This window comes from Phalacrocorax carbo, chromosome 18, assembly GCF_963921805.1.
Source record: "Phalacrocorax carbo chromosome 18, bPhaCar2.1, whole genome shotgun sequence".
Lineage (NCBI taxonomy): Eukaryota > Metazoa > Chordata > Aves > Suliformes > Phalacrocoracidae > Phalacrocorax > Phalacrocorax carbo.
Genome location: NC_087530.1, coordinates 10,320,461 through 10,337,073, shown reverse-complemented (window position 1 = coordinate 10,337,073; position 16,613 = coordinate 10,320,461). Strand labels below are relative to the sequence as shown.

General features: G+C 64.4%; 1 protein-coding gene across 1 annotated transcript; it reads right to left on the bottom strand.

Moving 5' to 3' along the window:
• Positions 1-127: 127 nt before the first annotated feature.
• On the bottom strand, positions 128-16,393 carry AKNA (AT-hook transcription factor). The gene is made up of 22 exons (XM_064469108.1): positions 16,225-16,393; positions 10,485-10,757; positions 9,365-10,347; positions 8,731-8,805; positions 8,065-8,206; positions 7,745-7,902; positions 7,568-7,627; positions 7,353-7,453; positions 7,102-7,264; positions 6,847-6,974; positions 6,583-6,756; positions 6,186-6,387; positions 5,971-6,077; positions 5,510-5,742; positions 5,090-5,276; positions 4,514-4,687; positions 4,174-4,277; positions 3,834-3,938; positions 3,646-3,744; positions 2,920-3,045; positions 2,466-2,628; positions 128-2,169 (listed from the first exon to the last, which is right to left on the bottom strand). Exons 2-22 carry the CDS (start codon positions 10,645-10,647, stop codon positions 1,893-1,895), a joined length of 3,924 nt encoding a protein of 1,307 aa, XP_064325178.1. The 5' UTR covers positions 10,648-10,757; positions 16,225-16,393; the 3' UTR covers positions 128-1,892.
• Between the last annotated feature and the right edge of the window lie 220 nt (positions 16,394-16,613).

Sequence of the window (16,613 nt, the reverse complement as noted above, 5' to 3'; positions counted from 1 at the left end):
GGGGGAAGGCTGGGGGAAATATTCTCACCAAACCCCAAATGCCTCCAAGGGGCAACAGCACAGCCTGGCGCGACGTTGCCAAAACTCACCTGAGAAATGGCTTCGAAAAGGAAGAAAACCCCACAAGCCAACCAACCGCATTTATTTCATTCAAAAATAGGCGATTATCTTAGTACAAAATACCATCCAAATGGGTCTGCTGGTTATTACAAAATAGGAGGTGAAAAAAAAACCCCATCATCTTTGCTCCTGGCTATTGCATTTAGATGCACGGGGCTGCACGCTCCCTGCGTGCTCCGGCTGGGCTGGGGCGGGTCGCAGCTTCCAGCGCAGCCGTCACCCGGCCCACGGGCTCGCTTGGGACACAGGTAGGAGCAGATGCAGCCAGAGACACATAATCCTCTTTGAAATCCTCCCTGCCACGTCCCCAACCCGCCCATCTCCCCCCAGAGCGGGCAGCCCCCCTGTTCCCAGCCCCTCTCCGTCCCCCCCAGGCTGATTGGAGGATCTGGGCTCAGTGGCCTGGGGAGGCTCTAGACCTGAGTAGCTTGCCGGGGTGTTAGCGATCCCCCCCCAAACATGGGTCTTTGTACGACAACAACAACAACAAAAATCAAAAATAAATAAATTTGACAGGGCACTTAAGGTAGGCGCTACACATACAGCAGGGGCGCTGCACGCAGAGGTGCTCGGGGAGGGAGGGGGGCTTTGGCCAGACGCACCCCAGGGGCACAGGGTGCAGGTCCCATGTTGGGTTGCTGGTGCTGGCGGGTGCAGCTGGAAGGTCCCCAGGTTTGTGGGGTGCAGAGCACCCACCTCTGAAGCACCATGACCTCTCCAAGGGGTGCTCCGATCACATATATTTTGCTAAAAAAAATAGACATTAACTCATTGCAAAACCACCCTGGAGGTTCAGGGGCTCTGCAGACCCCCCTCAGGGCCCGATCCTGCCCACGTCTTGGTCTCACAGGGTGATTTTTCCTCTACCAGCCCACATCCCCTGGGAATCCCAAGGAAAAATCCCAAATACTTCTTTTTTTCCTGCCTGGACAACATTGTGGGTGGCTACAACCAGGGATGGACAAAACCCCCCCTCAAATGCCCTAAAGATTATGCTGGAAATTAAAAACAAAACATATATGTATCTATATATAGATACATATATACACATACACACACATATATTATGTATCATCAACCCTAAATGAGTGATTTAGCTGCTTGATAGCTACCTTGGAGAAAAAAAATTCACATAAAAACCAGAAAAAAGAGCTTTCCTGGGGAAGACCTGGCTTCATTCAAGTCCAGGGGCAGAGCAGAGGGCAGAGGGGCGCATGTGGGTCGATCCCAGGGCATTGAGCCCCCGGAGGATGCCTAAAGGCTGGGAAAAGGGGTTGAATAGGGAATTGCAGGTATTTCTGCCCACACAGGCATGGAGGTAAACACAGCTGCCCATGGGGGCTAGGACCATGTTGCAGTAGGACCTACACAAAGTTGGAGCATCCCCAGAAGTGCTCAGCTCGGGGTGGCATCTGCCCTGGGGGACATGGGGCCACCCCGTTGGTCCCAGGGGATGGTGCCCTCCTGCCGGGGCTGTGCTCGCACCCCAGGGTGCTGTGGGGTGATGCAGGTCTTGGTAGACCTCTGCCCATGTCTTGCCCGGCAGCTTGGGTGGTCCTGAAAATGGACAGACGGACAAAAGTGATGCAGGTGGTCCAGAGCAAGCAGGATGGGGACGGGAGCTGGGGCAGGACCCTGTGGAGAAGCCTCCAGCCTCAGTGCCCCCAGAGCCAGCAGGGAGCATCCAGTGCAGGGATGCTAATGGGGGGGACCATCCTCCTCCTCCCGCCCCCGAGAGGGCAGGGAGGGTTTGGCAGGCGCCGGCAGGACCCTCAGAAGAGGCAGGAGCCGTGCAGGTCCCGCGCGCGGCTCAGCTCGGCAGCCAGCGCCCGGCTCATGCGTGTGGTGGTGAGCCTCACGCTCTGGGCAGCCTCCATGGCTCGGCTCAGTGACCGGTTCAGCTCCTTCAACTCGTCCAGGGTCAGGCAGCGGTGGTGGCCAGCGGCGTGCGGCTGGGGGGGATGCTCTGCCTGCCAGCGCCCCGCAGCGCGTCGGAGGGGGACCCCGGCCATGGCTGGGGCTGAGGTAGGTACCGCTGGGGAGCAGTAGCTGGGAAGAAGAAGGGGACACGGGCTCAGCTTTGCTCCATTGGCTGTGCCCCCCCCCTTGTTTGTTACCCTTCTCCCCCACCTCATCCATCCCCAACCCCCAGCACCCATCTCCCTACGCTCACCCCCACGCAGACTCCCCACAAAAGGAGCCGAGGGCGGTGGGACCCTGCTCCCTGCCGGCTGCCACCCGGGTGCCTGGGCTCTGCAGGCAAACCAGCAGGTCCCTGGGGTGAGCAGGGACCCCCCCAGGAGATGCTGACCTCCCCCCAGTCCCCCACCACAGAGCATCCTTACAGCACGGAGGGCGCATAAGGCACGAGGGGGACGGGCGCAAGGCAGCCGATGGCAGCGGCGGCACCAGGGCTGGCCGCCAAGTACCAAAGTCCGGGCTGCTCCGGCTTCTCAGCTCGGGGACCAAGGCGGGAGCCTGGGGTGGATGTGCCAGTGGGGCCACGCTCTGCTGGGGGAAGGAAGGCGGTCAGATGTCCCCAGGGGTGTCAGGTGTCCCCAGCGAGGCGCAGTAAGCAGCAGCCCCAGGTGAGCCCCCCCGTGCCACCCGGGGCTGCCGCTGCTAGGTGGGAACACCCGTGCCCGCAGGGAGCAGGTGGTGGCACTGCTGGATGTCACTTCTGCCCCCAAGCTGTGTGCCAGCGCTGTCCCAGGGGTCCGAGGGCTGTTCCCTGTCCCCCCACCCCAGCCCCCACGCAGGGACGAGCTGTGCCAAACACGTGCCACCCCCATCACCCACCGTGTGCAGCTCCATCCCTGCCGCTGGGCGGAGGGGGACCCGTGGGTGCCCTGCAAGTGGGGCAGCGCGTCCTCTTTGGGGTGCTGTGCTGGGGCTGCCTCGTGGCATCGCCCACCCAGGAACCAGCTACGGAGAGAGGAGCGAGTGTGGCTGGGAATGTCCCCGCGCAGACCAAGCAAGGGCGGTTTGGAAAGAGCAGAGCGGTTCGGGGGAGCGGCTGGGAGAGGAGGCAGAGGCCTTTCCCTAGAAGGGCAGCTGCAAAGGGGGGACTGCAAAGGTGGGGTCTGAAAAGGAGGGTCTGCAAAAGGGGAGGGTCTGTAAAAAGAGGGGTCTGCAAAAGGATCTCTTCAGAACTGGGGGGGTCTGCAAAGCACTCTGCATACTTTCAGCTCAGTTCCAGGCAGCCACAGGACAGAGCAGAGCCTGGCTCTGCGCTGGTACCCGGCAACAGGCTGGGTTAACCTTTAGCTAAAGGACAGGGCTGGGGACATGTTCCCACTGCTCCCAGTGACTCCAGTGTCTGCAGCCAGCACCAAGGAGTGGGGCAGGTGCCCCAGGGCAGGGTCCTCCAGCCCAGAGGCAGTGGGGAGAGCCCCAGGACTGAGGGGAGTGGGCTCATGCCTCCCCCCCCTCCCCAAGCCTCTGTTGTTAAAGTCATCAGCAGCTCTGTTAGGGGGCTTTAGGAAAGGCCAGAAGGGGCTGGGGGCTGCTCCCAGGGCCACTCACCTGGTGGCTTGCTCCCACGGCACCGGGGGCACCTCTGGGTGACTGGCTCCTCTTGGGGTGCCGGGGCAGCACGCGGCACCCTCGCCTGGTACCATGTCCCTGCCAAAACCCAGCATGAGCATGGCTGGGGACCCCAACGTGGGGGTGGCCGCCCTCAGCCACCGGCACCGACTGCCACTAGCACCCACCTGTGTACTGTCCCCGGAATGTCACCGCACCCAGGGGGCTTCTGGGGCTTTTCCATGGGTAGGGGGTGGCCCGGGGTCCGGCGGGTGAGGGGTCCGACTCAGAGGCTGTGGTGGAGGAGAGGGAAGCTGGGTGGGATCCAGTAGGTCCAAACCCCAGATCTGCAGGGTCTGGCCCTGGGCTGAGCGGTGCTGGGTCCCACGGGGCCACCAGGACCTGCCCTGTCCCCGTGGTCCCGCAGCCCCACCAGCACCCTGCTGTTTGGGGAAAGGGAAGCGGCGTGCAGGGAGGAGCATGTCCCTGCTGTCCCCTCCATCCCCACCCCAGTGGGGTCCCACTTACTGAGATCCAGCTCCCGCCTGTCCCGGGGCAGCGATGCTGACCTCCCCCTCCTCGTGGGTGCAACCCCGGGGGCTACCCTGCCCTGCACCGGGGGGCTCGGCTCCCTGTGGAGGGCATGGAGCTGCTGTCACCACCCAGGCCCCTCAGTGTCCCCTCAGGCATCCCCCTGACCCACCACCCCAGCACAGTCAGGCTGCTCCCAATCCCAACCTCTCCTGTCACAGCAGAAATGGAACAGGCTGGGGCTGGGAGTGTCCCCACGCCCGTGGGACACGGTGCTGCCCCCAACCAGGGGTGGCTGCTGCCAATCCCCACTCTCCAGGTCCCTCCTGCCACCTACCCTGAGCATGCTGCGTCCCTGGGGGACAGTGCTCTGCTGGCCACCGGCTGCCTCCTGGCCGGGGCGGCACCCGGGGTGGCTTTTCCCTCCGGATAGCTGCGGGAGCGGTGCAGGCTCTCCTCCAGCCTCCGCTGCAGCTGGCACACCTCATCCTGCAGCGCCCAGATGGCCTGGCTGCCGCAGGACAGAGACCACGGTGAGGGACACGGGCAGCCAGCAAGGCTCCCAACAGTGCTGGTTACTGCTGGGTGTCCTGGGGGGAGCAGCCCCGTCCTCCCCAGACCTCACGCCTTCCCTCCCATTCCCACCAGCCAGGACCCAGTAGCTCATGCTGTGATGCTCCCTAAAAACCAGCCTGGGGCTTGTCTGGGCTGGTGTCCAGTCTCAAGGCCAGCCCACACATGTCATGAGTTTGGAGGACTCGGCCCCAGCTAGGTCCTGGCTCTCTGAGAAGGGAAAAACCTGCTGCTGCCCAGCGGAAGATGCTGGTGCCTCTGGGGACTGTGGTTGGTGGGGTCCCTGTGTCACCCAAGGGGGTTCGACCCAGTTTTGGGTGGGGGGTACATAGACACTCACTCACGCTCCAGACGGGAGTCCAGCAGGTCGCAGCGAGCTGGATCGAGGGACGGTAGGTCAGGGGACAGTGGGGTGGGGGACCGTGTTTTGGGGGGTGGCGGGGACCTGGCCGGGCCCCTGGCCATGGCGGGGGGGTGGCTGCCAGCGCTGGCACAACTCCTGCCTTCCGCCTCCGAGTCCGTGTGAGCTGGGGAGGAGGGGGGCATGGTGAGCTGAGGTCAGCAGCATGGGACACGGGGGTGTTTCCCCCCCAGGAGAAACCTGGGAGAGCAGAGTCAGCAGGTGGGAGGTACCCCCTAGCCAGCACCCCAAGGGGGTTGGGGGAACACCATGAACCAGAGCCTCTTCCACCTGCAGAGCCAGGGCCCCCCCAAATCTCTCCGCAGGGACGTGTCCCTCCCCAGAACACTGCCTACTCACTGCCGTCACCGTCGGGTGCTGCCTCGCTGCCTGCCCTCTCAGCCCAGCGGGGAGGGGAGCCGCTCTGCGAGGGGGTGCTGCGGGGCAGGCGGGGCTCCCCCGTGCCGCCCTGCCCACCCGTGGGGTAGATGCCCATCCGTGCCGTCTTGGAGGGAAGCGGGGTCATCTCTCTCTTCTGCGGAGGCCGGAGGGTCACGGGGATGGGGATGGAGAGTCCCAGCGAGCCGGGGGTCCTGGGGTTGGGACGGGTCATGTGGGCAGCCCCCACACCTTGTCCCTAAGATGTGGTCCACCCTGCATGTCTCCAACCCCCACCCGCACCCCCTCACTCCTCCCCATGTCCTCGCTGCCTCTCCCCCCACCCCTGCTCCCCTTCAATGCCCCAAATCCCCCCAGACAGAGCTGACAGCCTGTGTCCCCAGATCCCCCCACCGGCACGAGGCAGGGACTCTGAGCCATACCCGGTGACACGGGGCCGGTGCTCAGGGGTGTGCACGGGGGGTGACACCCTGCTGGCCTCCGAGCCCACAAAGCCACTGTCCGTCTCTGGCGACACGATGCGCTGCTCCTGCAGATGTATTGGGAGGGCAGGGTTGGTGCTGAGCACTCCCAGGACCCCCCCCAGCAGGGTCTGAGGGTACCAGCTGATGGGGACCTGTAATCCTGGGGGACTCACCTTGCGGGGCCGGGTGGCAGCGCTGCCCGCCCCACTGCTGTGGCTGGCCTGGGGCACCCGTGCTGGCTCGGGGAGCCTCAGCGGGGGCTCGGCTGTGGTCAGCAGCTCCTCAGCGGTGGCCAGGGACAGGGGGCCCTGTGTCCCCCCTGGCCATGGAGGCTCCCCAGGGGGCAGCGGTGCTGCTGTCCTCTCCGGGGGGTGCCTGTGGGGAAGAGGACGGAGCATGAGTGATGGGGCAGAGCACCCGCAAATGTGGGAAAACGCCCTGGTGCAGCCAGCTCTCCCATGGAGGTGGTTAACTCTGAAGCCTATCAATGCCACTGACATAAAACCTGCGACTTGATGTAAAACCTCTCGCTTGCCCTGCTTGGGGAACTTGTGCTCCCACAACACTTACATGGTGGACGTGTCGAGGTCAGCCCCCTCCTCTAGAGACCGTGCCCTGCAGGGAACCTTGCTGGGGCCACCGTCTCCTGCCGCAGGGCCATCTGCCTCCTCCGGGGACCTGCTCCCTGCCAGGCTCAGCTGCTCCAGGCTCAGCGACTCTGGCAAAGACTTGAAGTGCTTGTACCTGGGGGAGACACACAGGCAGGAATGGGTGATTTTGGGGAGCTGATCCCTGCCCACCCCCCGCAGCCCGCCCCACTGCGAGGGCACTCACTGTGCCAGCAGGTCACCGAAATCCTCCTCCACTTGTAGCTGCTTGTGCCAGAGGGGCCGGGGCTGCCCCCCTGCCACCACCTTGGTGTCCCCCGCTGTCCCCCGAGGGCCATCCATCAGCGGGGGGCTCTGCAGGGCACAGTGGAAGGGGGTCAGAGAAGCATAGCCCCGAGCCCAGCCACAGCAGGGTGCCCCCACCCCAGCACCTCTGCACACCCCAGCCCCGTCTGTCCCCCCGCAGCCTTGCCCGGCTCACCTCGGGGTGCAGGGAGCCAGTGGCCGGCAGCGGGGAAGGGGCTGGAGGGGAGCGGGGCGGGGTTGGTTGCTGCGGGGGCAGCTGCCGCCTGGCCCCGGGCTCCAGCCGCTCCTTCAGCTCCTCCAGATGCAGGCCCAGGCAGAAAATCTCCCCTTCCACTGCGCTGCAAGACGGTGCCCATCAGTGTGGGGGAGACACGGGGGTTTGGGGCTTCGCTGGTGGGGAGGGGGCGATGGGGGTCAAGCACCTACCGGTTGGGATCAAACTCCCCTGAGGCCTCCGGGTGCTGCTGCCGGGCTCGCAGGTACGCCTGCTCCAGCGCATTCTGTGCATCCTTCAGCTTCCTAAACCGCTGCAAGCACACCAGTGGCGATGTCCAAGCCTGCCGGCTCAGCCCCTGGTCCCCGCCGGCCCCTCAGCCCCCCACGCATCCCTCCGGTGGGGTGCCGGGAAGGGGCTGACGCACCTGGAGCTGCTCCCGGGGTGCAGGGCTCCCCGCCTGGATCCAGCCTTCGAAGGACTCCACCTGGCCGGGAGAGAAAGGGCTGAGCCCAGCCCTGCTGCAGCCCCCGCACTGCTGCAGTCCCCACCGCTGCAGCCTCCCTCCCCAGCCCCCCCCACCACAGCCCCCCTGGGGGCTTGCCTGCGCCTTCAGTTTGTGAGTCTGTCCTGCCAGCGTCCGTGTCAGCGGGGTCCCCGGGCAGCGGCACGACCCCAGGCAGGTGGGACAGTCCCCGCCGGGTGGAGGGGGGGAAGGAGGCTGGGGTGATCCCCCCCAGTCTGATGGTCCCAGTGCTGGAGCTGCAAGAAAACATGAGGACATGATGATGCTGAGGACGCCCCCACAGCACCAGTGACCCCAGCCGTGGGGAAGCTGTGGGTATGGGGTCTTGGCTGAACATCCCCCCCAAAAAATGGACCAGGAGGGCGATGAGCTGGATGGGGAAACAGAGTTCAACTCACCTCCATGTGGCGAGGATGGCGGGGCCGGGGCTGTGCTGAACGCCGCCGTCCTGGCCTGCGGGATGCTGAGGGCCATCACTGGGCAGCCGGTGCCCACGGTGAGGCTGCGGCTGGGCCGCGGCGGGTCGGCGTACAGGCTCACCTGGGGCCGGGAGAGGGGATTTGGGGCACCCACCCTGCACCCCAACCCCAGCGCTGCCAACCCTGAAGCACCCACCCCCATGGGGACGGCAGGCAGATGGGGGCGAAGGCGGGGGGCACGACGCAGGCAAGGGGCACAGCCAGACAGCCGCCCTGCCTCAGTTTCCCCACCCACACAGTGGGTGCAGGAGGTGGCGAGGGTGCCACGGGGACGTGCTTCCGCCTGCTGCCCTGCCATTTCGGCGACGCGCCCTGCAGCCGCCCCCGCCATTTCGGGCTGTTTCAGCCCAGCCACCCCCCCGGCGTGGAGGGGAGCCTGCTGGGCTGGGGGGCACGGTGGCCCCCAGCATTGCTGCGGGCGCTGCAGCAGCCTCACCCACCCTCCCCAGGCTGGGCTTGCTCAACCGCAGCTCCCTGGGAGGAGGAAGAGCACGGCCAGGGGAGGAAGACACCCCAGATAACCCCGGGGAGGGGGGAGCAGAGTGGGGAGACCCCCCCCGCAGCCGTCCCTGCCCCAGCACCCACCCTGGCGCCCAGGCGTAGCTGGTCGATGGTGTTCTCGGCCTCGGCGTACTTTGTCAGCAGCTTGTGGTAGTCGTCCTGCGGGGAGGGGACATGCAGCGGGTGGGGACTGGGGCTCAGAGGATGCCCGAGGGCTGGGGGGCACAGGGGGAGGTGGCACAGAGGGAGGCATCCTTGTGTGGGGACAATGGGGCCGGAGGGGGGTGTCCCCATGGGTGGGGGACGCCCTGGGGGTGCAGAAACCCACCCCCCAAAGCACCCGGCCCATCTGGTGCAGATATGGCCCCTGCATGGGGGAGAGCCTCCCTCTCCTCCCAGTGCACAGGAGAGCATCCCAGGGGACCCCCCCTCGGGGGGGCACAAGACGGGGGGGGAGGTGTAGCAGCATCGTGAGAGGAACACGAGCATCCCTGCTTCCAGCCCTGCGTGCTGCCCACATCCCTGCCTGGTCCTTCCCTCCTCGCCAGCCCCCACGCAGGAGCGGGAAGGTGACCAGCGCCAAACCCCCCCATCGGTGACACGCAGCCAGCTCATGGGGCTGGTGACATCTCCATTTCACCTGCACCCCCTGGTCCCCCCACCCTGGAGACTCTCCCAGTAAGGCCTCTCTGCTTGAACTGGGGGAGCTGGGCATTACCTGGAGCTGCTGCACCAGCTCAGTGGCTTGCCTGGGGGACCTGAACTCCTGTGGCAGCACAGTGGTGGTGGGGGGCTGCAGGGGGACCCCCTCCCCGCTGCTCAGCAGCACCTCCCGGACAATTTCGGCTGGTGACTTGAAGCCGATGGGGCCACCCGGGGCCCTGGGGCGGGTGGGCAGCGCTCGGCTCCGCGGCGGCCGGTAGCTCTGGTCGAACTTCACCCGCGCCTCCACCTTGGAGAGGTCGGGCAGGGGGTGGTTGAGCCGCCCTCGGCCGTACTGGGTGCTATCGGTCGTGCCGGTGCCTGTTCCCGAGGGGTCCCTCATCTTCTTGCCGCCCGTGTGCTGCCGCCGGGGGCTCAGGGACCGCGACTGCCGGCTGGGCTTGGGGGACAGCATTGTTGGCACTGCTTTCTTGGGCACCCAGGACCTGTTGTGCAGCTGGGGTGCAGCGGGGGTCCCAGAACCCCAGGGCTCCCCAGTGGGTCTCAAGCCAGTGGTGCCAGGGGCTGGCAGCCCCCTCCCAGCCAGCTGGGGCTGGGGGACGGGCTTGGTGCTGGTGGCATCGGGGAGGTCATCATCTGAGAGGTGCAGCAGGAGGCTCTGGCTCGGGGTCCAGTCCTGCCCATGCCCCCCATTGGTGTCCCCGGCTGCGTCCCAGCCCCGGTGCCCATGGGACGGGGTGGGGGGGCTGGGGCTGGTGTCCGACAACCCTGAGGTGTCACCACCGTCTGTGCTGCAGCCGCGGTGCTGACAGACACCTTGGCTATCCTGCAGCACCTCCGGGCTGCCACTGGACCCCGAGCCCCACCGCCCCTCGTAGGAGAGCTCAGGGTAGGGCTCCCCATCGCTCTCCACCCCTGAGGGCCCCTCATCCCCCCCGGAGCTGCCCCGTTCCTCCTCCTCCTCCTCCAGGTCTCGCTGCCGTGGGTGCCAGCGACCCTCCTCTGCCGGGGACCCCTCCTCCAGGTCCTCGCCGTTGCCTGCAAAACACCAGCATCGCGGGGCTGCCACCAGGCAGCCGGTGCCCTCCAGCCCCCTCACAGCCCCCCTCAGCTCCAGCAGCTCCTGGGACCCCCCCCCACGAGGGTCTTTGGGCAGTGGGGAGGGGAGGACTCACCCCACGGTGGGCTCCCGGCATCCTCCCCCAGGCTGATGAGCCCATCCTCGTCCATCTGCCTTTCAAAGTCGTCTTCCTCCTCCTCCTCCTCCTCCTCCTCCTCTCCCTCCCAGCGCGTCAGCTCTGTTTGTGTCCAGCGCAGCCATGGTGCCGGGCTGGCCATGGCCCGCAGGCACAGCGTCGCCGTCACTTGTGCCGCTTCATGGCCCGGCAGCAGCAGCGGGCCGGGGACCTCCTTGCCGCAAATGTAGGTCACATCATCGCCACCGCGTCCTGGTGGGCCAGGGAGAGGGAGGGATGCTCAGCGGGACACAGCGGGCTCTGTTTGAGGTGCCCCCCCCCCCGCTGCTGGGGCTTTCCCTGTCCCCAGACTCCGGGAACAAGAGCAACGCCCCATGATAGGGAGCGACATCCTTCGGCCGCCCCATACCCTGCATCCCACCGTCAGCGTCGTGAAGCTACTGCATCCCTCACGGCCATGATGGCCCCCGGAGGTGCCCATAGAAAGGAGCCCCCCAGGGTCACCCTAAAAGGCTTCTCCCTTCCATGGTGGCCACTGGGGGACACCCAGCCCATGCTGGTACCCTCCAGACGTCACCCTGACTGGGCAGCCATAACCTGGGGACTGTCAGCAGTGCCATCATGGCACAGGACAGTGCCGGGGGGGGGCAGGAGCACCCCAAGGCCCCTCCAGCTCTGGCGGGGGGCTGACAGCACAAGGGATCACTGCAGAGGCCCAGCACACTCACTCCACTGATGACCTAAAAGCAGGAGCTCCCCCTCGCCCCGCTCCTCAGTGTGCCGGGGTTCCCAGAGCCGCAGCGGCAGCTCAAGAGACACAAGATGCCAAAAAAACCAACTGCAGGGCGGGTAGCAAGCAAGGCCATGGGGTTTTCCCAGCAACTCCCCTCGGCTGGATTTGAGCCCCTCCCTCCCAACCCAGTTTTGGCCATGGGGTGCCGGAGGCAGCAGCTGCCCACGTGCCGGTGGCTGGTACCAAGCGTCACCGGCAGCCACCCACGGCATCCTCAACCCCATGCCGGAGCGTGGAGGAGCAACCGGCGCCATGCAGGGTACACTCACATCCCCAGGACACCTCCATCACCGCGACCCCATTGGGGGTCCCCAAAGCAGCATCCCTCTGAGCACCCCAAAACCTTCCTGAGCCTGCAGGGCAGCCGGGCTTTTGCAGAAGTAGGAAACGATGATGGGGTGCTTCCTGCAAGTTTGCAGGCGGACGCAAATTTTTTAACCCCATCAGTCCCTGCGCGGCGAAGGCCGAACCCTCCTCCCATGCCACTTTTCATTAAAACCTTTATTTTTTAATCCAGTTTGGAGCAAAACACCTAAGTAAAATGGGGGTGGGGAATACCCCAGGGGCCACTGGCAGCTGACCCCTCCAAAAGACATCAGGATGAGGGTCTTCCACGAGGACAAGCAGACCCAAAATTCAGCCATACAGCCCTGAAACTCAGCCAGGTGGACCCACCCCTTGGAAATCCAGGATACGGGCTTTGCCCCCACCCCAAGATGCCGCTCGCAGCCCATGATGCTGCAGCCGTAACCAGGCTCCGTGGTACACCCTGGCACATTTGCAGGCAGGCAATTAATCCAGCTTGTTACTGTGTAATTAGTGGCACGCAGAGGAAAGCTTGCACGGGCGCCTGGCTGCTAACAAAACCATGGCACAGGCCCTGGGGTGGCTGCATTTAGCTGGAGGGTGCTGCAGTGATTTTGGGGTGCTCATGGCTCAGGGATGGCGGTGATGAGCAGCAAACCTATGGCGCCCACATCCTCCTGGAAAAGGTCCTCTAACCTGCTCTGAAGTCTCAGATCTGCAAATCCCCTGCCTTAAATCCTGCTGTTAGTGGGGTTTTGGGGGTTATTTTCTGATGCCATCTGGCATCAAGGCTCTTGGGCATCATCCTTACACCACCAGCAGCCGCTCCCAGCCCTGCCTGCATCCTTGGGGCTTTCCAGGCAGGGGGCAAACCCCAAAGCACCCCTTAGGGTCTTGCAAACCTGCCAGGGTATTTGCACAAGGCTTCTCCCCAGTTGCCGACCAGGCAACTCCATTTTCTACACCCGGAGATGCTCCACGGCTTCTCCAGCCTCTGGGGAGGACAGGGCTGCCCATGGGATGCTTCAGGCTCTGCAGCTGCTCAGTGCAGCTAAAGGTTTTGGCTTTAGTCCCTCTCTGAGCTGGGATGTTTCCAGCCCCAAGCCCTTGCCCACATCCTGGCCTGGAGAAGCATCACATGAAAGTGCCCCTGACCCGCCTTGAGCCCCACAGCATCCCTGAGAGATGAGGAGCCCCAAACACCAGCCCTGGGGAGTGGAGGGGGGCAGTGGGAGTGCAGTGGGTGAAACGAGCTTGTGGGTCCTGTTGTCTTGGGGCAAAGAGGGTTAAAACATTTCCTACCCATTTTGGCAGGCCAGTGCCTGGATCATGCCTAACCCACACCCCATCAGCTGTCACCCCATTTCTGAGCAGTGTCCCCCTGGGCTGCACTGCCCGCAGCAGCCGCAGACTCCAGGATCTGCTTGCAAATCCAGCCACATTTATCGCTTTCCCAGAAAGTCCCTCCACTGACGGTCATGGTGGTTAAGAGAGAAAAATCTTGGATTTTTTTTTTTTTTTTATCCTTTGAGTGAGTTGCTCGCAGTTATGGTAGCACAGAAAAGCTTGAAAAATGATGCGGCTACGTACTCAGGAGCCACAAAGCAAATGCAAGCAATCCCAAGTGTGTGTATATATGTGATGTATATATATATATTTCTTTTTAAACATATATATTTTAAATCTTGCTCTCTGAAAGCCAGAATTTTGCAACAGGGCAGGCAGACAAAGAGCTGAAAAGAAATTTAAAAGCCTCTGCTAGAAAATGTCTTTTACCCTTGAACTCTGCTCTCCCTGAGACCCTCAGCCCCTCTCCTCCCTCTGCCTCTTGGCCTAGGCTGTCCCAAATTGCGCCTTGGGGCTGGAGGTGCTCAGGCGAAGGAGGGGTTGCTCAGGGCACTGATGAGTGCTTGCTAGGTCTCTGCCGGGCCAGCAGGCAGGAGGGGTTGCCTCTGCCTGTCCCTGCCCTTGGCTCCTAATCTCTGATGCCCTTTGCAGGCAGCTTCACCCTCCACCACAGCAATCCTGTCCCTGCCCTGCAAACCCTTGTGGGACAGGGAAGTGTGGGGCTGAGGCCACCCAACTCATTGCACGCGTGAGGCAGAGGAACAGCAGTGCAGTCAAGGCCGATGTGAAGCAGTGTGCAGCCCCGTCGCCGCTCCTGGGTTTATCTGTGGTGACAGCGGAGGAGACGCCGCATCCCCCGCCCCAGGGTTCCCTCCGTGACATGGCGAGGGGGGGGACAGGGCCACTGTCACTCAGCCTTCGCTGCCTCATCAACCCTGGGTAGAGCAGGCAAGTTGGGGGGGGGGGCTGTAACCCCCCGCCTCCACCCCTGCAGCGTGACGGTGATGTTCCCCAAGCGATGGGGAATAACCATCACTGTGCCCCCCCAAAATATATCCCCTCCCATGTCCCTGGGGCTTTAACTCCCCTCCCGGGTAAGGGATGGATATTTTATTTTCCTAAACCACCAGCTCTAAACCCAAACTCAGCTCCAGAGAGCCATTAATCTCCCAGAGGTGCCAGGCACCCGCACCCCCGCAGGGGTCTGCACCCCAGCGCCCCAGGAAGGCAGGCAGGCGGTCCCAGCAGCCCTGCCCACAGCTGGAAACCTCCAACTGCAGGATTTTTGGATAAAAATCTCTGAGCCCAAATCCCCGTGCAGCCTAGGGCTCTGCAGGGGGGTACTGCCCGCGCATGCACTGTGTAAAAACCCCACATTTTTCTGCTTGAGTGTCTAAAAAGAGAGGTTAAAAGCAAGCAGGGGCTGATGTCTGGTGCAGGCGACCTGCAAGGGAGGGCTGGGGAGGGCTGTTTTTTGGGACCATGGGTTTCTTGCAGCCTCCCCGCGCTCCCCTTCCCCGCCTCAGCTCGCCTTTTTGTCCAAGTCCCTAGCAGGAGCTGCACGTCAGCGCTGCCATCCAAAGGATCTCTTCTAGGGGGGGTTTGAAGGAGGCCAGAAGAACCGCCTTGGGCTGAAACTTGGCAAGGGGTCTCTGCACTCCAGGAGGGAGGAATTCCTGGGTTAGAAACCTTTTTTTTTAATCCCACAGAGTCCCATTTTATAAGCATAAAAGAGGGCAGAGAAGTGGAAACGCTGCTTTCTTAGTTTGCGCCATTTCCCAGTCTAACAAGGGAGAAACCATCATAGTGAGGAACAGCCTGACAAACCTTCCTCATCCTCTGAAAGCACACATGCCTGGTACTACCCCATCGGTCTAAAGCCCACGTGTCCCCCCAGTTCCTCTGCCCAGAAAGGCCGTGTCCCCCCAGATCCCCCACGCCAGCACATCCCCGCGGAGAGGAACCGAAACCCCACGGAGGCAGCATCTCTCCATCACTTGCGTGGAAGCGAAGCCCCATGGCGGGACAGGAGCTGCTCCCGTGGCCGCTTTCCTGCCTCCTCCCCAGCACACGAACCCTCCAGTCCTCCGTGGGGACCTGCCCTGGAAATCTGGGGGTGCACACCCTGGGGCTGAACCCCAATGTACCGACGGGAGCCGGGGTGAGCCAGCGACTGCTGGTGGCTGCAACACCAGCCAAGGGTGGCCTTAATCCTTGTCTGGAGGGAGCTGCCACCGCGGCAGAGCCGGTGGCACAGAGATCCCTTATTAGCCCGGGGAGGCAGCGGGGGACGCGGGAGGGCAGCCGGCCCTGAGCAGCCGGGAGCGTGTGGCGGGGTTAACCAGCAACGGGCTGCATTTGGATAAACAGTGCCTCGACTGCTACGCGCTCCAAGGAGTCCTTAAAACACCCCCGCCTGGATCGTTTCGAAAGGGTGCTGCAGAGCAAGGGAAGCCCAGGGCAGCCGGCTGGTACCCACGACCTGACTTTAAGGAACTGAGTGAGCTCAAAGCTGCCCTTTAAATAAAAGGAGGAACTGAAGCTGAAGGCAGCCCTCGCAACTTCCTTGGAGGAGCCGCAGGCAGCAGCACGGCCTTGCGTCCCGCACCCTCCCCGTGAGCCCCGGGCTCGGCTTTGTGCCGCCCTCCATCCACAGCCGCGGCCACGCCAGCCTGGTGAAACCCGCCCGCGATCCTCCGGCCGCACCTTCCGCACACGGGCAGGGTGGCAGATTCGGCCCCGGAGGGGAGGAAGCGCAGCAGTAAGAAAAGTTATGACAAGTTTCCTCGGGGCCAGGAAGGCGCTGGTGGCATGGGGCGGCGTGGGGAGGACACGTGTTGGCGAGAAGTGGCGCAGCGACATGTCCCGCATCCTCCCAGCGCATCTCCTCGGCTTCCCCGCTCCGCCCAGGGACCCCAACCGGCTCCCAGCTGCGCGCCACCCCTGCCAGAGCCGGGCTCAGCAGAGCCGGGGGGGGGCGGGGGGTGCTGGATGCGGCCCCCGGGATGGAGTCATCCCCGCGGGTCCCCCAGCTGTGCATCCAGCTGTGGCCCCAGCGCTGCCCCCTCTCCCTCCCTCCAGCTGCAGCAGGCGGCTGGCAGGGAGCAGCCTCGCCGCGCAGCGCCGGCCCCACGCCCCGAGCCAGCCCCAGCCCCCCCCAACCCCCCAGCTAGGGGGGCACATCTGGCCCGAGGGCAACGCTGGAGGGGAGACGGGCCCCCCCGCGCCTCGCACAAGCAACAGCTGCCCCGCGAGCGCCCCGCGGCTGCCCACCTGCAGGGAGGGCCCGGCCAGCCCCTCCTCGCCCGGCGCTGGGCGGCTCCGCACGGTGGCCCCGACCCCGGCCCAGCCGAGCCCGGCCCAGCCAGGCCCGGCCCAGCCGCCACCGCCTCCTCCCGGCCCGGCCCCGCCGGACAATAGCGCGGCCCGCCGGCGGCGGGGGGGCGGGGCCTCCGCCCTCATTAGCATCCCCGCGGCTGCCAGCCAATCCGCGCACACCGCCCACGGCGGAACGGGAGGCCGCTAGCATAAACCCCGGCCCACCCCGCATTTGCATAGCCCGCGGCGGGCGGCCAATCAGAGCCGCGGCGGATGGCGCTCATTGTCATAATTTATGCAGCGCGGGCAGCCCCTGGCGGGTCGCGGCCGGGGACCGGGATGGG

Excerpts from the sequence above, each read along its gene's own strand:
- AKNA (XM_064469108.1), bottom strand. The coding sequence starts at position 10,647 with ATGGCCAGCCCGGCACCATGGCTGCGCTGGACACAAACAGAGCTGACG. Across the intron at positions 8,207-8,730 it reads AGCTACGCCTGGGCGCCAGG|GTGAGCCTGTACGCCGACCC; the intron begins GTGGGTGCTGGG and ends TCCCGGCCCCAG. Across the intron at positions 6,388-6,582 it reads GACCTCGACACGTCCACCAT|GCACCCCCCGGAGAGGACAG; the intron begins GTAAGTGTTGTG and ends TCTTCCCCACAG.